The 20,807-nt window shown below is 42.0% G+C and overlaps 2 protein-coding genes across 6 annotated transcripts; one reads left to right on the top strand and one right to left on the bottom strand.

The window, feature by feature from the left end:
- The first annotated feature begins 588 nt into the window (after positions 1 to 588).
- Positions 589 to 8,592, top strand: vrk3 (VRK serine/threonine kinase 3). 3 transcript variants are annotated; one of them, XM_084574938.1, is made up of 16 exons: positions 589 to 755; positions 1,596 to 1,813; positions 1,913 to 2,059; positions 2,343 to 2,462; positions 2,565 to 2,729; positions 3,063 to 3,209; positions 3,443 to 3,486; positions 4,127 to 4,193; positions 4,816 to 4,900; positions 4,988 to 5,090; positions 5,179 to 5,271; positions 5,356 to 5,488; positions 7,210 to 7,327; positions 7,411 to 7,469; positions 7,551 to 7,687; positions 8,455 to 8,592. In XM_084574938.1, exons 2-15 carry the CDS (start codon positions 1,597 to 1,599, stop codon positions 7,685 to 7,687), a joined length of 1,635 nt encoding a protein of 544 aa, XP_084431064.1. In that variant the 5' UTR covers positions 589 to 755; position 1,596; the 3' UTR covers positions 8,455 to 8,592. The 3 variants fall into 3 exon arrangements, with proteins under 3 accessions (XP_084431064.1, XP_084431062.1, XP_084431063.1); XM_084574936.1 differs by having other exon boundaries at positions 591 to 755; positions 1,596 to 1,819; XM_084574937.1 differs by lacking the exon at positions 589 to 755 and adding an exon at positions 772 to 946 and having other exon boundaries at positions 1,596 to 1,819.
- A 1,560-nt stretch (positions 8,593 to 10,152) lies between these two features.
- Positions 10,153 to 20,561, bottom strand: LOC311509967 (rho family-interacting cell polarization regulator 1-like). 3 transcript variants are annotated; one of them, XM_084574932.1, is made up of 18 exons: positions 20,293 to 20,561; positions 17,800 to 17,875; positions 17,516 to 17,649; positions 17,297 to 17,375; positions 17,101 to 17,124; positions 16,949 to 17,002; positions 16,141 to 16,290; positions 15,983 to 16,046; positions 15,846 to 15,889; positions 15,626 to 15,751; positions 14,985 to 15,133; positions 14,796 to 14,904; positions 14,198 to 14,329; positions 11,907 to 12,524; positions 11,570 to 11,814; positions 10,562 to 10,658; positions 10,378 to 10,465; positions 10,153 to 10,292 (listed from the first exon to the last, which is right to left on the bottom strand). In XM_084574932.1, the coding sequence occupies exons 3-18, from the start codon at positions 17,605 to 17,607 to the stop codon at positions 10,222 to 10,224; spliced, it is 2,142 nt and encodes a 713-aa protein (XP_084431058.1). In that variant the 5' UTR covers positions 17,608 to 17,649; positions 17,800 to 17,875; positions 20,293 to 20,561; the 3' UTR covers positions 10,153 to 10,221. The 3 variants fall into 3 exon arrangements, with proteins under 3 accessions (XP_084431058.1, XP_084431060.1, XP_084431059.1); XM_084574934.1 differs by lacking the exon at positions 14,198 to 14,329; XM_084574933.1 differs by lacking the exon at positions 17,800 to 17,875.
- Positions 20,562 to 20,807: the final 246 nt, after the last annotated feature.

The raw sequence follows: 20,807 nt of genomic DNA, 5'->3' as shown, positions 1-20,807 counted from the left end.
ATTCATTCATTCTTTCATTCATCTTCTGTAACCGCTAGTGAAGGGCCACGGGGGGGCTGGAGGTCGCCAGTCTATCGAGACAGACAACCATTCACACTCACATGCACACCAACAGCCAATTTAGAATCACCAAACCTAATGAGCATGTCTTTGGACGGTGGGAGGAAGCCATGCAAAGGCCTCAGATGGAATCAGACCATCGAACCCAGAACCTTCTTGCTGTGAGGCATCAGTGCTAACCACCACCGCACCACCGTGCCGCTCTTTAACACTATTTTTAAGAATGTCATCATAATAGAGGGATTTTTCACCCACTATGTGTTTGTTCACCACTTTTATGATATCTGAAATGTGCATCATTATTACAAAGACATTTTATTTTCAAATTTTTACAAATTTGTATTAAGTATAAAGCAGTTGCCCTAAGGATATGACAATATATAGCAGTTTTCTAAAAGTCTGTGCGAGTCACAATTATCCACAGATAAAAAGTGATAAATGTGCTCATGACAGCAACTGTAATTAATTCACATATTTCCACTTATACATTTTAATTGTATAATCAGTGACAGAAAACAGCTTTTGGTTTGTAGCTTATGAACATTTTATCTTTGAGGTAAAAAACTGCAACTGTCCTAAGGGCCTGTAGAGGGCAGCACCTTTCCTCCACAGCTCCAACTTCAGGACGGTTTATCCAGCGAAGAAGAAGCGCTTCAACCCAAACAGTGGCTAAAGGTGGAGGAGTGTTTGATAAGGTACCACAGACTCTTATGTATATACACCTGTTTAATTATCTGTTCAGGCATTTTAACCAGGCGTAAGTCTATTTTAAGTAAAAGCTAGAACTCGTTAACAAGACCACATTACTGTCTTTGACTCGGTTTCTGTATTTTTCTTTGAAAAAGTTTAGCCTCAGTATTCGCAAGCTAACGTTAACTAGCCAACGGTAGGTAGGTAATACCTGGTGCATACATTCAATGGATAATAGTGATTTACAGTTTTCCCAGGGGAAACATTTTGATGTAACTTAGGGGAGGCACAGGCACAGCGTTTAGATGTAATTTCCATTGTAAATGTAGACCTCCGGGTAGTTTTTCAATTTTAATTTTGCTAACACAGTGCTAAATCTGTCTGGTTAACGTTACATTTACTAGCTACTGTTTAATTAACCGACGTTAAATCATAATGAGCTATCTGGACTTTACACAGCTGTTTTGCACACTTTCTGACCAACATTAAAAAGTTGTGTTTGATATTATTTTGGATACATGCTAAGGGAAGAAGATACTAGAACATGTTTTACCATGATACCAAATGTATAAATTGCTGCTAATACACAGACAATTTCACACATTTAGTTAGTATTCACGTTCGCACAATGAGTATTAACATCCACATTGACTGATCCTGGTAAAATGTGCACAGTGATGTGAATTAATAAATTCTGTTTATTGATTTACTAACTTTTTTTTGTCCATGGGTTCATCTACCAGGGTTCATTAACAGGTTCAGTCCCAGAGACAAACTACATGGCAGTGAGGATAGATGGATAATAATAATAATAATAATAATAATGTGTGTGTCCACTCTTGCAGAATGCCTTTCCATTTCTGCCCCCAGTGTGGGACAAAGCTGCAGCCTCTTTTCAAATTTTGTCCGACGTGTGGGGAGAAAATTCCCAGTCTTGCAGATGGATCTGGACCCGAGGACTTGCCTGCTTCTTTAAGCGCTCCTCTGCCTACGAGAGACAAAGTAACAACATATGCCGTTAAAACAAACCCTGCCTCAAGCATAAGCTGCGACCCCACAGAAAGTACAGGTTAATCTATCAAGAACTGTTTTACATTCAGCAGATATTTGAGTTTGTATTCGTTTAAACTTTTGGGAAAATTTAAATTATCTCTTTCTGCAGCCCATTCATATTTCAGTTCAACTCCAGTTTCAACTCGTCCAGCACTGAAGAATACTCGCAACTCCCTTCGCCTGGACAAGGTTCAATTCAACATCAAAGATGCCACTTCACCTGCTGTGTCCTCTGCTCCTCCTAACAAGACTGAAGGTATTTATAATGGTCTGGAAGTAGCGTCCCATTATTGTTTTTATTTGGTTATCTGATAACAGATAGAAGAGAATAAGAGCAGAGACGTGCAGTATGATGGGCAGACAGATGATGTGCCATTGTAATATTTGTAGTTGTTGGCAGATTAAAGCTACCAGCTTGGAAAGATGTAAAGCATGCTGATTAAATAAAAATTAGTAAAGATATGAAAACAGCAGCACTAATGCAAACTAGAAGTTACCTCTATTTGTGGAAATGAAAGGGCTGTAATTTGCATCGCCAGATAACAGGCTTGGTTGGGAGAGGTCACCACAAAAACTACGCACAGCCAACGTCAAACTTGACGCAGAGGTAGAACCAACCTCAGAGTCTACATCTCCTGCTGTAAAATCCACTCGATCTGGTGAGTGGAAGTATGGTCTGTTTATGTCTATTCATTCATATAGTGCCTAAAATAATAATATTTTCTTTAATCCATCTTGCTTGTTGCCGGATCCATGTATAGTCAGAGGGAAGGCTAAACTCTCCAGCCCTGCTACGAAGAAGGCAGAAGAAGGAAAGAGGTTGTCTGATAAAACCAGTGGGGTCACAGAAGAATCGACAACAGATGGCTCTTCTGTGGGCAAATCTTCAGCGGTTTCCTTTACAAACTCCAGGTCTCCTTTTAAAGGTAAGCCACAAATGTTACAAACAGCACACTATACAAGATCTTACACACATCTTCATGCATATGTTGATTCAATTCCTAGTCCAGCTCCTAGGTCTACTACCAGTAGCTACTGAGATTAACATACTTTCACAGTCTGTATATTATTAATAAGACTGGATAAACCCGCTGACACAATAAACCAGTCAACCATTATTTTCTTTAAACTGCGACTAACTAGATTTACCATATTGTCATTGAAATGTAAGAGACAAACATGATATTGATTTTTTTTATTGTGTCATTTTGACTTTTTCCCTAACTATGTTAACTAACTGTGTTTGTATGAATGAGCAGCAACAGGAAAAAGCAAAGCCAAAAAGGCAAAACAAATGCCGTCCGTGGAGCCACTGCAAGAAGGTGAGGAGGTGACGGACACAACAGGCAAGAAGTGGAAGCTGATGAAACTGCTCAGTCAGAGCACGACAGAGCTCTTCTACGAAGGTGAACATCACATTTACTGAAAATCACTCAAAACGTCCCAAAACAGATTATAACCAACTACAAATAAGGAAAATGTAGCACTGACTGTCAGCTAAAGTTATGGACCAGGTAACCTAGCTTAGTTTATGTAATGGCAGCAGATTACAGCAGGACATAATAATCGATTCATAATGCATTAATTCATAAGAACACTTAATTATTATAATTTACTAATACTGTTTTGTCCTTACCAGTTTCACGGTCTAATTTCAAAGAATCAAATCACATCCTCAAACTGGTAAGTTCCAACACTCACAGCAAAATTTAATGTTTCCTAAGTTGCCACCATGAGGTGACATTCATGTAGAAATCATTTATTCTACCTTCTATATACACTGATCAGGCATAACATTATGACTGTGTAGGTCTCCCTTGTGCCTCCGAAACAGTTGTGACTCATCAGAGAATGGACATGGTCCTTCTGAGTGTGTCCTGTGGTGTCTGACAACATAATGTTGTTAGTGGGGGCCTTTAGGTCCTATGGGTTGAGGGGAGGGGCCTCTGTGGATCATCCCACAAATATTTGATCAGTTTAGGATCTAGTGCATTTGGAGGCCAGGTCAACACCTTGTGCTGTTTTTCATGTTTTTTTAGTTGTTCCTAAACCGTTTTTGTATGTGTGCCTGTGTCAGGCTTCATCCTGCTGGGGATGGCTGCTGGCATCAAAGAGTATCATTGCTATGGGGTGGGGGGTTTGGTCTAGGTGGGTGGTACATGTCTAAGTAACATCCACATGAATGCCAGGTCCAGAAGTTTCCCAGCAGAACATTGTATCGTCTTAAGATGGTCAATGTGATTCACTTCTCGTGTCAGTGGTTATAATGTTATGGCTGATCAGTGTATATACATCAAGTTCATCCTGTGTTTTTTACTCCTAGGGAGCAAAAGATGGAAGAATCTTCAATGAGCAGAACTTTTTACAGAGAGCTGCTAAACCTACATCTGGTGAGAGTAGTTTGTTGTAATTCTAGGTCAGCACCTCCAAATTAAAATTAATTTAAAGGGAGATGATTGCTGAAACCTAAGGGTCACAAGCTCCAGATGTTTTACTGCTTGTGCTGCCTAGACTCTAAAAGGGTGAAGAGACTAACAGTGATGTGGCAACAAGATACCATACGACCTTTGGTGAAGTGGGGATCTACCAAGTTGAACTAATCTCAACTTCTAGGCAACACTATATTAGTATTAGTGGTCTCCCATTGGTTGTTGCCTCAATCACATTGCTTCAAACTGATCGCCTACTTCATGTTACAGACATTTTTCACCTTTCATCACTACAACTTGCAGAATTTCATAAAAAGGGTCTCCTGACACCAAATGGCTGCCAGTGTGTTCCACTGATAATTACATGAGGAGTTCACTTTGTTTTTCCAAGTCTTAGACGAGACTGTTAGAGGGTTTCTATCATATTGTGAGAGTATCTTTCATTTCACAACACATTCAGAGGAAAGCAGAGCTAGACAAATGAAGCCTCGTCATAGTTCTTAAACCTTCTTTAGTTAAAAGTCTGATTAGTCTTGAGTGTAATATTATATATGTGATAATCAAAGAGTTATTGTCTCTTTAGTCGACAAGTGGATCAAACTAAACAAGATGGATTATCTGGGGATTCCTTCCTGTGCTGGCTTTGGTCTTCATGCAGATTCATACAGGTGTGAAGTTTATCTGTCAGTATTTACACATTATATGGAAGCATTTTTAAGTAACTCTTTTTAATTTTTTTTTTCTTTTTTCAACAGGTTTCTGATTTTCCCTGACATGGGCCAGACTCTGCTCTCTGTCATTGAGGAGGAAAATGAGCTCCTGTCTGAAAAAGTTGTTCTTCAGCTCGCCTGTAGAATAGTTAGTACTCTCTTGTCATCTGTAAACCTGTAAAACAAAACTCTTAATCTGGTTCGTAATAATCTGTAACACTTCTTTCCACTTGTAGTTGGATGTGCTGCAATATATCCATTCAAATGAGTATGTTCATGCTGATATTAATGCTGAGAACATCTACATAAAATCAGGACAGACATCACAGGTGAGGAATATTCTGATAGTTGTAGTCAGTGTCCATACATGATGTGTGTTTCACTGACCTCTCTGTCCCTGTGTGTGTTACTAGGTGTACCTTGTAGGATACTGCCATGCCTTCAGGTACTGTCCGGGAGGCCAACATGTAGAGTACCGTGAAGCCAGCAGAACACCACATGAGGGCACCTTAGAGTTTATCAGCCTGGACGCACATAAAGGAGCAGGTGTGTTCTCATGCAAACAACTAAAACCCTGCCATCTGTGAAATTAAATTGCACTCACTGGCCACCTTATTAGTTACACCTTGCTATTACCAGGTTGGACCTCCTTTAGTCTTTAGAACTGCTCTGATTCAGGAAGATCCGTATTGACATGATAGCCTCACGCAGTTGTTGTACATTTTGGGCTACACATCTGTGATGTCAATCTCCGGTTCCCCCTCATCCAGAGGTCCCTTAGTGGAATGAGATATGACTGTGGAGGACATTTGAGTACAGTGAACTCTTTGTTATGTTCAAGAAACCAGTATGAGATGATTTTAGCTTTATGACATGGTACGTCATCCTGATGGAAGTAGCCATCTGAAGATGGGTACACGGTTGTCATAAAGGGATGGACATGGTCAGCAACAATACTACACACCATTACATCACTAAAACCAGCCTGAACCGGTGGAACAAGGCAGGATGGACGCATGCTTTCCTGTTGTTTATACCAAAATCTGACCATACAATCCGAATATTGGATATTGGCAGATATTGAGATTCATCAGACCAGGTAACATTTTCCAGCCTAGCCTCATGTCTACAGGCCTGAATGCAGTTGCTGCCAAGTTATTGACTGATTGGATATTTACAATAATCATACTCATACATGTGGCATTTAAAGGATACTCAATTTGTACTAAATGTGCCAAAATATCCCCCACCCCATTACACCACCACCACCAGCCTGAATCTACTAGGATGGATTCATATTTTTGTGTTGTTTATGCCAATTTCTGACCCCACTATTCGAATTTTGCAGCAGAAATCAAGACTCTGCGGATCAGGCGACATTTTTCCCAATCTTCTATTGTCCCATGTTTGTGAGCCTTTGTGAATTGTATCCTCAGTTTCCTGTTCTTGTCTGACAATAATCATTGTGGTCTTCTGCTGCTGTAACACATCTTCAAGTTTTGACATGTTTTACTGAGAGATGCTCTTCTGCATACCTCGGTCGTAACAAGTGGTTGTTTAAGTTACTGTCTCCTTTCTATCAGCTTGAACCAGTCCGGCCATTTTCCTCTAGCATCAACAAGTCATTTTTTTCCCCCAGAGAACTGCTGCTCACTGGATATTTCCTCTTTTTCAGACCATTCTCTGTAAACCCTGGAGATGATTGTGCATGAAAATCCCAGTAGATCAGCAGCTTTTGAAATACTTAGGTGCCAGCCCGTCTGGCACCAACGACGACAGCATGTTCAAAGATCATTTTCCTTTCCTGTTCTCATTCTCGGTTTGAACTTCAGCAGCTCGTCTTGACCATGTCTACATGTCTAAATGCACTGAGGTGCTGCCGCGTGATTGCATTATTAGATATGTGTGTTCAAAAGCAGTTGAATGGGTGTACCTAATAAGATGGCCAGTTAGGGTATTTATGAGTAACTATAAACCAAACACATTTATTTTCTTCCTTCCGTGATGGACACCAGCACTCCACCCACGCTCCATCTGGCACAAACAGACTTCGCATGAAAAGATTGATTTGTTTTTCCTCATCAGTGAGTGTGATGTTCTTCAGTGTAAGATGCTCGTACAACATTTTTCTTATGACTTTTAAAGCCCCCCAGCCTCCAAAAACAAAACAAAACAAACAGAGTTGATATTTAGGCCCTCTGTTGTGTTTAGTGTGTATCATCATAACTCTGGGAGAGAAAATAGATGTCGGCATCTCTGTGTTTCAGCTCCGTCCCGCCGCAGTGACTTGCAGTCTCTGGGTTACTGTATGCTGCATTGGCACACAGGGCCGCTGCCATGGACCGATGTCCCTCAACCAGACCAAGTAGCCAGCCAGAAACAGAGGTAAGAAAAGAGCATGTCCACATCAGGATGCACACGGAGAGACATGTAAAATACAGTTCACTAAAAAAAACTTCTCATTGTAGGTACATTGACAATGTTGGGGCACTGCTGAGCCACTGCTTTGGGAGGAAGAAAGTTTCCAGTGAGTTTCAATCTTCTTCTATAACAGATGTGACGTGTATGACGTTTGGTGATACACTCTATTCTGTGTGTCTTGCTGTAGGTGCATTTCAGAGCTACTTGACTGCAGTGATGGCTCTGCAGTACTCTGAGCAGCCCGACTACTCAGCGCTGAAGGCTGGACTCAGTGCTGCTTTACAACAGCTGGGGGGGTCACTGGAACAGCCACTCAGTTTTTAGGTGAGGACGCACCCTTGGTTTGTAGGGTTGAAGTCACATTATTACAGAGCTGGTTGTTGGGCTTCCCATATAAAGATTTAGCTGTTTAGCGGCCACCAAACGTACTCAAGCTACAGTCATATAATGAATATGGTATTAGGGCCCGTGACACATCAAGCCGACCGCTATTTTCAAATGTTGTTCCACCAGTGAGCGTCTGAGGCCCTAGTCTATCTGGTGTGAAATCTCTGTGGCTCTGACGCCACAGTCAGACATTGTTAATATTTCTTTGATGTGGTGTGTCCCCTGCAGCTTTAGTTTTAAGTTATTTGCATCAAATCTGAAGAATGGTTTAGGAATTACAGAAATACATGGACCCAACTGTATAATATTACAATAATTCAACATATTGGATTTAATTTACTAAAATGTTAAGACTTTATTTCTGTGTGTCTTTGACGCTGCTGCACATACAGCCTCCACTCATCAGATGCTAATGCAGTAGCCATTGTGAAGCCAGACAGGTGAAATCTAGCGTAAAGTGTAGATCACTTTCTGCTTTACCTGGCATTGCTGTTAGCAAACAGTGATAATTAAAAGCCAACTAGATGATAATGCACATTGTTATCAATCATCAGCATCTGGACTGTGATTGTAAGAGGACAGTGTTTAGAGTTAAAATGACTGCAGGACTGATAGGAATATGAAAAGTAAACATCAGCGTCAATCCTTTTGTACATCCTCTGTGATCATAATACTCACGAATGTCTACTTTGTTTTATTTTCAGAGGTCGAACAGAGAGAAGACATTTGGAAGATTGTTTTAACTTTTTATCGTGCTGTGTTTTATCTGTGGTTTTAATGCACTAAAAGTTGAGTGTGGTACAGTTCAGTGTGTGACAATGACACATGGGGTTTTTTATTGCACTGTGGTCTTTAGCAACTACACTGACTAGGAGGGGGGGTGCAAGTTCTCACTTTCTGGTGCAGACTTGGGTGACATTGTGTTTGTTAAATGTTTTACAGTATTATTAGAAAGTTTGTCTGATATTGGGTCCTTCCACTGGTTGGTTTTTAATGAATGTATCTTTTTCCTAAGAATGTGTGTCGATGCACATGATTTATTTTTTACTTACTAATGCGGAACATTTATTTTAAGATGAGCAGACGCACAGATGTGGGTTAAGACAATAAATTGACTCTAGTTGTAATTCAAAGCAGTGCCTTAGTGAACTCTGACTTCAGTTTTCATCTCTGGAAGCCAAAGAGTTGCAGAAACACTCCAGCATTAATGTGTGCTCAAAGAATAAAACATGCTACTCATGCTGTTTCATTCAACACAACTGACGTGTTTAATTTTAAAGAAACCTTTATAAAGTTTAAACATTTCTGAACATAAACATTTGGACATTTCAAGACATATACAATTCTTTATATGAAACAGTAAATATCTCTTATTGTGCACACTCTCAAAGTAATTCAGAAAATAAACACTTATCTGTTGCCTGATCTCTCCTGTCGTGGCATTTAAAACCCTACATCTCTGAGGCACTTTCTGAATGACGAGGCTTTTTAAGAAACATGTAAAGCATGAACGATGAAAGACTCTAGCGCCCCCGAGAGGCAGCACAGTTACAGAACGGGTGGCTTCCTTGGAGCGGAGCCTAGCTTACACGCTTAAAACTGATCAGTTCAGCTTCTTTTTGTACAGACACGCTGGCAGCGCGAGGCAGCTACACATGCAGGTTTAAATATAGTTCCACACTGCAGACTGTTTCCATGTTTGCAAAAACTGGTCCACAACGAGCTCTGAGAAGAAGCTGCTATCCTTTTTTTTTTTTTTTTGATGGTCTGAAGGTTAAATTTCAAAGCTATAACTTCTACACTCCATGTGAATATTCTTAACAACTGCCACTGATGCCTAAAATGAAAAGATACTCTTTGATTTCAGGGTACATTCCTGATCTGGAAATGACTCCAGACAAGTATCACATGCTCATGAGGTCTTCCCCTCTGACAATGTAAGAGCTGCAGGCTGTACACTGATTTAACACTGAAAATCAGGACCTCTAGTTTTTCATATCCACAAATACTGATTTATTTTTTTAATGTAACTGACTGTATGCTTCTCTGTAGATTTAAAAAAAAAAAAAGTGAATTTATAAAACCATTTGAACATGAATGTTTTGAAAGGAAAAAGCTTTGTAACAAAGCCAAAAACAAGGCCGCTTTTATCTGTTCCTGTAATGTTTTGGACACTGAATGGTCACATGACAGGAGCAGTTCATGTAAACTGAAGTGGTGTCCCACTTTAACCTAGGCAACATGACTGGAAAGAATGATTACTATTGGAGGAAGGTGTTCGTGTTCAGTCATGACAGAGGAGCAGAAACCTCAAGGTTGGTCAGAACATGGCGTGCACAAACTCAACCGTAATGGAGGAGCTGTTTGTCTGAGCAGTAAGTGGAACGTCCTCCAGGCCTCCAGTCCCACAGAGAGATGGCACGAGAACTTCAGAGTGGGAGAAATGGTTTAGTTGTGGTTCCACTGAGTCATTAGAAGACAGTAGTGGCCAAATGGGTGGGGGTAGAGGGACGCTCCTCCTGATCATGTGATGTTTCCTCTCCTGAAAGATTAAAAACGGGGAAAATTAGCAGATCTACAGTCACATGATCAACTACTGCCTCTGCATACTGACAACCCCCTCTTACCATGGCCTCCCTTTTCCTCGCTTTGCTCCTCCTTCTCCTCAGGAATTTCCATCTGACCCAAGTCCTGTACGTCATCCCCACACGACTCCTTCAGAAAAAATGTCTTTTAGCCACTTTTTTTTTTTCTTTCTGTTAACATAAACACAGCTGAAGTCACGAGCTGCTTAAAGCGAAGTGTGTTTACCTGTGATTCAGAGAAACGATCTTCATCCGAGTTCCTAAATCCTTCTGGAGCTTCCATAAGGATCTCGAGACCGTCTGCCCCCTCCTCCTCGTCATCACTGCATAGGGAGACACAAACACTGATAATGTATCATCTTGTTCCACCTCTTCACTGAACCCACACTATCTTACACTGAGTGAAATATTCAAAGACAAGCTTCCATGTTTTTATCAAATGTGAAAAATGTAAACATCCTCCATCTTCATTTTATACACGTCTAGTGTCTTTGAGCCTTTTGGATTTAAACAGAAATATATATACATTTATTTTATTTTATTAATCTTTGGCCTATATACATATTACTGAACATAAATTATCTTATTCTCCTGGGACCTCCATTTCTGTCCTCTGTAGAGGACTTAGGAGTTTAGGTTAAGTGTCCACTGTGGACATTTTGAAGCCTTATATAGCCGTATATATATAGCTCAATAATTCAGCCTTCTTAGTCTGAGATATTGGGAATTTCCATCACTTTCCACTAGACTTTCCATCTACACTCACCGGCCAGTTCATTAGGTATACCTGTATAACTGCTCATTATTGCAAATATTCAATCAGCCATTGACATTCCAGCAACTCAGTGCATTTAAACAAAGACGTGAGTCTAGGCTGGAGAAACGTAGCCTGGTCTGATGAGTCCTGATTTCTGTGACTAAAATCAACTGTCTGCTAGTACTGAACACTGAACAGTGAGTAGAAACAGAATTGGGGCTGACAGCCAAACAACGAGCTACAAATACCTCTAATTCTCTGTAAAGCTGAGAGGAGCAGCAGATGGTGATGATTATTCTCTCTAAGTTCTTCACCACATAGGCTCTGTTACACATTGGATTCATTGTTTGTCTTAAAGATAGTGATTATAGCTGCTTTGACATGAGATTTGAATAAGTGGTTAGCAGCCATCTTGGATATATGCAGCATAGTAACTACCGGCGCAGAACAACAAATATTTTTTCTTTTGACACTTACCTTCCCCCAGAGTAGAAGTTCTCCAAGTTCTTTACTTCTTCTACTATTTTTTCTTCTTCCATTGTGTTTTGGTCCTCTTCACATTTATCATCCTGCTCTTCTTTTTCTCCTTCATCTTCTTGTTGCTGTTTCTCTTCCTCTTCCTCATCCTCATCTTCATCCAGGTCAGAGCAGTTGAGAAAATCAAAGCTTTCAAGGGCAGTCTCGACTTCCTGAGTGAAACTAGTAGAAGTAGGAAAAGGGACCTGAGAAAAAAAAAATGCAGGAGTTAGAAATGTCTCAGTCAACACATTAAACTTTAAAAACACACACACGCTGAACTTATTCTTCATCTCACCGCTGGTGCGTCCTCTGGTTGTTTTAACTCCTTGACGGACTCATGAGGCTGACTCTGCTCTCCTGGGCATTCCTCTGCAGCTTCCGCGGTGCTGTCCTTTGTTTCTGCTTCAGTCTGTTCAGCCTGTATTGATGAGTCCTTGGGTGGAGCATCCTTTACTTCCTCTGCAGACACATCTGCCATCTCCACCAGCGACACAGGAGGAAGTACAGAGGAGACGTCAGGGCATGAGCAGCTCAGATCTACTGAGGTTTCAGAGAGGTCCTCTGATTGGACAGATGCCCTGTCAGTCGCAGTACAGTCTGGACTACTCTCTCCAACGAGGCTGTGAGAGCACGAAGTCTGCAGATGCCCGTTAGGCACCGCGTCTGTCTGAGGGAAAACCTCGCCGGCTTCTGTCTCATCCTCCTCTTGGTTGGATGACAGCGACGGCGTTGACGCGCTGGATTTGTGAGGTGCGAACGGCAGCTGAGTGGTGAGAGTGGTTTGCAGCATGTTGGAGGCCGTTAGCCTCTGAGTGTGATGAGCCAGCGCTGGACTGGAGGAGTCGTCGGAGGATTCAGAGGAGTTGGACCACACTGTCCCATTCTCCATTTCCCCTTGACGCTTCAGCAGAGACTAGAATGGAAAAGTTGAGAATGAGAAAATGAACAAGGCTAAATGATTCTTGTCGATATACAGCAGAAAGTCACTGGGGCTGGTTAGTTATCAAGATAATGGTTGACAAGATCATTATTATGTGATTATGAGTATTCCAGAAAGCAGGTTTAACAAACAAAGCCATCATCAATGCATCTCCAAAACTGTGATTCACCATGGCAAGGGTTAATCCAGTACAGAAAATCGAGTTAGAAATATGAATTAGTGATGATGGAGACATTGTTGTGCATCTTCAAAAACAGGACTGGAGAAACGAAGTTAAGTAAAACATTTCATTCAGTAGTCCTCACTCTCCTCATTTACCTGATCTGGATTTTTCTTAATGGATCATAAACCTGGAGTCCTACTCTATATTAAATTTTACATTTATTTATTTATTTATTTATTCAGCTGTGACCTGGCAGGGACAAAGTGCAGATGACAGCAACTGATGATGAAGATATGGATCAAACAGATGAGTGATTTACTTATGATTTAAAACCATGTCTTGTTTCTTTTAGTTTTTAGATGTTACATCTAAAAATGCTGATCAACACCATTTATTGATTATAATATGTAAATACTATTATTTGAATTTATACCATATTATATATTATATATCTATTACACCCATGTTAGATGTTAAAGTTGTCTCAGTTTCACCAAAAGCCTCCTCAGTCAGAAATATTCACATCATCTCCAACATTAAATGTCAGTGTGATCAGTCATAATTATTCCCAGATCAAAATCGTATGTGCCTAAAGCTTCATACAGGTTTGTTTTAACAGCAAATTAGTAAAGTAATGTAAAGATTTTATTCTGATCTGAGGATTACTTCATGACGTCCAGAGATCAAGTTACAGGCAGATTTTAGGCAACAAACTAACACACAGGAAAGTGTTCGATGCTTCTAAAAATGTAATTGTCTGTAAATTATTCGTGAAGTCATATCGAACATGAGAATGAGGAAATGAAACAGCTGCTTGAGGCTCAGCAGGAGCGGATGAGTCAGAGAAGATGGCAAGGGGGTGTTGTTAGCCTGGTTACCAAGGAAACTCAGTGATATGAAGTAAACCCAAGTTTACTTCATATCACTGCAAACAAACTCAAAGGTTTTCACTGAACTCCACCCACACCGATCAGCCATAACATTATGACCAATGACGAGTGACGTGAATAACACTGATTATGGTGTTATCATAGAGCCATTGTGTTAGAAGTTGGAAGAAATGGGTAAGCCTAAGGATTTGAGGGATCAGAGTGCCTATCAACGGAGGTTCAATTAAGGAAGCAGCTGGGATCCAGTCAAATTGCTGAGAAAGTTAATGTTGATTCTAATAGAAAGGGGTCAGACCACTCAAGGTGCCCATGCTGACTCCCGTCCTAAGGTGGCCTGGTCTGATGAATCATGTTTTCTTTTACATCATATGGATGGCTGGGTGTCTTTGTGTTGGTTATCTGGGGATCACATGGCACAGCCCAGATTACCCAGAAGAACATTATGTCGTAGTGAGATCATCAGTGTTATTCACTTCAACTGCTGATGGTTTTAATGTTATGGCTGATCACTTTTGGTTAATAAATTATTGATTGTTTGTGATTGTTTTTAGTTTGCTCTCTATAAACTAAACTACGGCTACGACCCAACACACCGGCTGTGTTGAGATGAACTGAGGCGTCGAACGTCTGAAATCGCAACGTAAGGACGCCGGCCTGTCCGTCCCGACACTGCGGAACGCCTCCACCAGCGACCGGCTCTGCCTTGGCCCGCCATGAGGCACGCTCTTCATCAAGGTGAGGAAGAGGAGGGACATATTGGAGCACTACTCAACCACTATTAAACAGCTACAAGGACCACAGCTTCGTTCATACAGGTCGCCGCCGTCACACATCCCACTACTGCGGCCATTCATTCTCCTCACATCAGGCATGCCACTCCCACACCCACGAGTCCTAACACACAGCGCTCTGTGAATATCCTCACACACGTCAGTGCTACCGCTACAGAAAAAGCAGTTGGGGAGCAGCTGAAATAGAACAAGCCAGTGAAATGACAGTAATAACAGCCATCAGTGAGATAAATGGCACATGTACAGCATGTTTACTCAAAGTAAAGAGTTTAAAGAGGAAACTGATTGACTACACTGTTAAACACCATTTATACAAGTTATGAAGCAGCAATGTGACAGAGGAAGTCAGATGTATTTAGTTGGAAAGCTGAGGTTGAATATCTCTTTAAATGTGACTCACATAAAACACCTGCTCTCGCATCGAGGGCGTGTCAGGAGGGCTCTGATTGGACAGCAGCCGTTTAGAAACTGTGCTGCTGGACGACGTCTGGTCATCCTTATCAAACGGACTGGAGGAAAAAACAGGAAAAAGAGTGAGAAACGAGACAATAGTGAGAAGTGATGCTGAGGCAGAGAGAGCTCCAAGTACCTCCAGGTGACCTCCAAGTTCAGTTTCACCGTCCCGAGGTCATTGATATCGACAGCGAGCGTCTGGGGGAGCGGGCAGAACAGATCGAGCATTTCGCAGGACACGCTGCCCACCACCACGTGATTGGCCAGGCTCTTCAGCTCCGTCACCTTGACGACAAAAACAAGCTAACCTCAGCGAGATGATGACAAATTCACACAAATTCAGAGTGACAATTATCTAAAGCCTCTGAGCACAGAGGACCAGTTTTCTGACTGTGTACAGTGAGGCTGGGATAGTAAGATGAAAAGATTTGTTGACATTTAACACAACTATAGATGAACTGGCCAACTGACAAGTTAAAGCCTGATACAGATCATTCCTCTGTGTGTTTAAAAACTATTTAAAACAAATCCATGAGTCAAAAGACGCTGATGACATGCTCCTTCATTACAATGGACAGACGGACAACATACGGTGATGTGATCTTCCTGCACTGAAGCAACAGATGTGTCTTAATTTCCAGATACAAATGACACTCTACCAAATGACGTGTTCCTTTAGATTAGAGACAGGTTTTTACAAATTTACATCGAAAAATCTGAAATGGATGTTAACCAAAAGGTCTCTTCACAAGACTCAGAGACAAATCTTCGTATTACCTTGATTGACAGCAGTTCTGTGACCAGAGGCAGAAATATATATTCTTCGCTGTCCCATATTTGCTTGTTGCTGACTTCCATGCGACCTCGTAGTCTCCAGCGCTGCCGCCCGTAGCGCATTAGGACCTAAAAGGGCCAAAAAACAGTCGAAGCGATAATGCACACACGCTCGACTCAAATGAAAGTACACGTCTACGTGCTTATGTGGGTTCAGTCTTACCTCATACTGGTCACCAGCACATAGCCGTGCAAATCCCGCAAGGCCTGATACATCATAAATCAACAGAAAAATGAGAACTGGATTAACGGAGAATGAGGAGCAAAAAGGAAGTCACATGATCATAGAAAGTGACTCACCCTTCATCTTGACATGAAATTCTCCCATCTGGCTTTCCAGTTCACTCTCAAGGGAGCACATGTGCTGCAGACAGGAGGAGGGACACGTTTAAATAATGTACTGTTTTCTATGACATTTAACACTTGATCGTTGAGTTTGACGCTTGTCAGACACTTACCTCTGTACATTCCTTGTAACCCTTGTTGGCTTCGTTCAGGCTCTCTCGGGCCTCCTTGCTGCCAGTGGCGGAGTTAAATGCTGCCACCATCTTACTCGCTCCATCACGCAGTCGCCGCTGTATACAGTAGGCATCGTACAGTTCCTCAACCTGGAAAAGCAAAACAAAAAAACAACAAAAACAAATGAATTTTGCACTATTAGCATTCAGTTGGAATGGTGTTTTTATCTCCTAATGAATTTACAATCGTATTAGCTCTGCTTTGGTCTACCCCAACTCCTGCATTTTAGCTACTTAATGCTTTAATGCAGGGGTCTTCAACGTTTTCCCGGCCAAGGACCCCAAAACTGATGGAGAGATGGAGTAGAGACCCCCTACTTATGTATATGTGTATTTAAAAACATTTAAATTTATGGAGAAAAAAATTTGTGACCCCTCTACAGTACCTTGGCGGACCACCTAGGGGTCGCGGACCCCCTGTTGAAGACCTGTGCTCTAACGTGTTCACCAGCTAACCACATTCTTAGTTTTTATAATTTTCTGCCATTTGATTATGAGCATGTAGATCTGAGTGGTTTATCAGAGCCTATAAATGTCTGCCTGCTCGTGATGAAAACGATGAGTGTGAACAAAGACAATAAAGCTGTAGCCAGTCAAACCGAAACAATGAGATGAAAGCTGCTACAATGCTTCATAGAAGTGAGAAAAAAAAATACAGAGTAAGCAGATGTTTGTTCTTAGATTCAAAATAACATCAATGCAGTATTCATCTGCTGTTCAGTTAGTTCATTCATATACACATACACACCTTGCTGAGGTGGAATTCCAAGCGACGCATGAACCTCTCTATGCCTTTCACTTGCTAAAACACAGAAAGCAATTATTAAACTCTCATCCACCCGTATACAGTTTCAGTGTCTGTGCTCACATCAATACACAGCTGGTGTGAATGAAACTCACCTTATCCAACTCATACAAAGACCCCTGCGAAGAAAACAACAAGAAGCAAAACATTTAGTATCACAAAGTGCTGACTTAACACCCACTCAGATACTGAATGATACTGGTATATCCAAGGGAGCACATGACCTGGATGACTGAGAACCTTCACAGACAATGATACTGGTGTAACTGGTTTAACTACGTGAGCTCTCACCAAACGACCATTCCTCTTGTTTTCTCTGATCTGCTGACCCAGACTGTCCAGCTCCAGCTGGTGGACCTGCAGGTACGACCTAACAACAAAATCAAACAAACTTCTTTATTTTCAAGACAAAAAAAATGGTGTTGGGGGGAATCTGTGTGTTCAGCGATATTCCACCTGGCAGCCATCCATTGGAGTCAATGCACCAGTGCCTGAAATGTGTTTACTCACTGTAAGCCTTTACGTAAGGCAGCGTACACTTCATCCAGCCGCTCGGGCTGGGGGGTTTTAGTGGGTGGCAGTTTGGTGGAGCCTGTGAACATCCTGCTTCCTTACAAGGCACGTGTCTCTTGGATCAAACGGTGCTGAGGGTGGAAAGAAGGAAGCAGACAGAGAGATAGAGAGAGGGATTGTTTCTGATAAGGCCCTCGGGACTGTTCCAATCACGGTACATTCAAAATGGGCATCAAGGAAACTGGCAGGACAGAGCGTGGGGCTGAAAGAGTGTAGCTCACCTGCTGTGTGGAGAGATATTATCACTGCTGTAGCATGCTTGGAGGGTTGCGTGTAGCACTGTGGCTTTAACATGTCCTGTAATTATACAAAAACAGGACATTAGAAACAAAAATGTCCGTCGTCACTACATGCCTTGCTTCACCTTACAGGACTACTACTACTCTGTGATTATCAAAGGTTGTGATAATTACAGATGTCACTGGGGAAAATTCATAGTGGGGAAATAAAAGATAGAAACCACTCTTTCACTTCCTCAGTTTGTCCAAACTGCTTTGTCGAAAGTCTGAAGTGGCGGGCGACATGCTAGCAGCGACCAGAGTGGCCACCACTGAAAACAGTAGGGAGAACAGTCTGCTTGTGCTTCCCCTTCCTTCCCTGATTCTCCACCCCCCTCGCTCCTCCACGTCCAGCCCAAGAGCACAGGAAGTCTCATAGCTGACTCTACACAGGAAATTCTACACAGAAGTCTGGCCCGAGTATATAAAACCATCTCTCCGCCATGCGCCAGGGTGTAAAAATCTGACCCGTTTTCTACTGTAAACAAAACCATTAGACGTACAGATTAGAGAGATGCCGCAGTCGCCGGGAAACTATGGGAGGAGAGGGTCGTGTCTGAGCTAATCTAGCCACAAAAGAGATTACAGACTTAAACCAAAGTAAATCTGCCAAACCCATATTAACACATGGGATCTGTGAATGAGCAGCACAGGACGCAGCAACTGGTGGCATCTGCTCTGCACTGTCTTACACCGCACCCACAAACAGGAGAGAAATTAACCTTAGTGTAGCAGATGGGATCAAGTGCTCCACCTGTTGCAGTTGCCGAGATGGAAAACACACAGATTAGGATTTTATGCGATCAAAGCCTTATTACAAACAACACTGCTGATATTGGATTAAGCTCCGCACACCCCGCTCTTTCTATGCTCTATTGCCACAACAGTGAGGACGTGCTCTCGGGGTGCACCAGGCCGGGGGTCCAGTTAAACCGCTAATCTCAGCAGGATTAACATGGGCTGGTCGAGGTTAGAACACGGCAAAGAAGCAGTGTCATGAAATAACTAAAAACTAAAAAAAACTACCAGCAGCCTTTCGCCAAACGTGGAGAATGTGCAGGATTTTGGCCACGAAAGTGCAAAGTCATCATCATAACATGGAGAGACCCGCATCTTACACGTTGCCACCCGTACATTAACAGCTGTACATTCAGCCCACGCACTTTCCCAGCAGGCTCCAGTTATATTAATAATTAGCTTCCTCTCTCCGTCAGATGTGCTTTTATCCCTTTCCTTACATTAGAGATCATTAGCCGGATTAATCCTCCCTACAGTGCAGCGGGAACAAAGAGGACACTGTTCCAAAACACCTCACAAGACTGGGGTTTTGTTAAAAGAAAGAAAGAAAAACGCTTTCATGCTCACTGCATGCACAAACACACACACATATATAGATATATATATATATATTGGCCAAGTTCAGGCTGTAGTTTGGGCCTCGACAACAGTCCCAGAATCATTAAATCATTTACTATGTTAGCCAAATGGGGCCGATAAATTTCATTACATGCTGTTTTCATTAGTTAATTGACAGTGTGTTTAGTCTATAATTAGTCTGTTTAACAGGATGAATAAAAAAGGAGAAGGATATCTTAAAATGATATCAGACAGAGCAGTGAGAGGTCTGTAATTTGACATTTCCCACAATTTAAAACCGTTTGATGGTAAATTACCATGGATACCACAGACAGAAGTGAGGTCTGTCTAGTTTCAGGTGAATAATAACCAGAAAACTCCATGTATTTAAACAATAATGGATAAATAACACAATGCATGTAACAATTAAAGAGACAATTATTCAAAAAGTTTAATTACAATAGTTTTTCCTTTGTGTAGGCTGCAAGGAACTCTGGGGCAGATACAAACAATGCAGCTCCCACCCCGTTAGACAAAATGTTCATCCATACTTTGTATGTGTTTGAGGAGGAAGAGGAGGAGGAGGATGATGAAGGGCAGCGGTGTTACAATAAAATGCAGCCACCTCTCTTCCAGATTACTGGATTAGCCTGACCCGGCGGCAGCAGGCCACTGAGTCGGATAAACACACCACAGCAGTGCTCTTTACTTCCACACAGGATGGAGCTCAAGCCCGCAAACTTGAGAGACGCCGTCGAGCCAGATTTCGTATTCCGCTCATATCCCACCCCAGCCCCCGGAGCTCATCACAGGCCACGAAAAAAAGTCCACTCCCGTCCGCACCAGGACCCCCATCGCCCTCTCCCCTCAAAGTATCAGCCCACCAACACACGACAAAAACCCGCCGGGGAAAGAATCCGGGATACGGTCAACCGCAGAGCCCCGCTGGCGGATTTAATGTCGACAACATCACAGCAAAGCAACTTCACGTCGGACGGACTCATGCCCATGTAGAGAAAAATATTCAGGCTTCTTTGCTGTGACCTTGGAGATAAAGAAAAATAACAGTAGCCCACCTACCTCTGTTTTAGTGTCCGATAGCCCGGAGGATGTGACCGCAGTCCCATTTCCAACGCGATGCTGGGCGCAGTTAGCAGAGGTTAACAGTTATTCTTCTGGGCGCTGTCCTTCTCCTTGATTTCGCAGTTTTTTGTGTCCACAGTCAAACCAGCAGCAGGCACCGGCAACCACTTCCGGCGGACCGCTTTCAGTATAAAAGCTCCCAGAGAGCCAGCTCATGTTCACGTTTCATGATGGAGGCACACATATGCAAACATTAATGAAATGCTATATATTACAAAGTGGAGACGGTGAAAGGGAGATTTTTAGAAGTATTTAGAAGACTTGAGCACATAGTACCACACTGAACATGGGCTGCAGTTAAGGAGAGAAATTATAAACAAGCGATATAAACAAGCGTGTTAAAGGTAAAGGCTATAAGACCATCTCCAAGCAGCTTGATGTTCCTGTGACTACAGTTGCACATATTATTCAGAAGTTTAAGGTCCACAGGACTGTAGCCAACCAAACTGGAT

The sequence above is a fragment of the Chelon labrosus genome (assembly GCF_963514085.1).
Source record: "Chelon labrosus genome assembly, chromosome: 3".
Classification (NCBI taxonomy): Eukaryota; Metazoa; Chordata; class Actinopteri; order Mugiliformes; family Mugilidae; genus Chelon; species Chelon labrosus.
The sequence above is the reverse complement of the archived record's forward strand: the minus strand, read 5'-3'. Positions and strand labels throughout refer to the sequence as shown.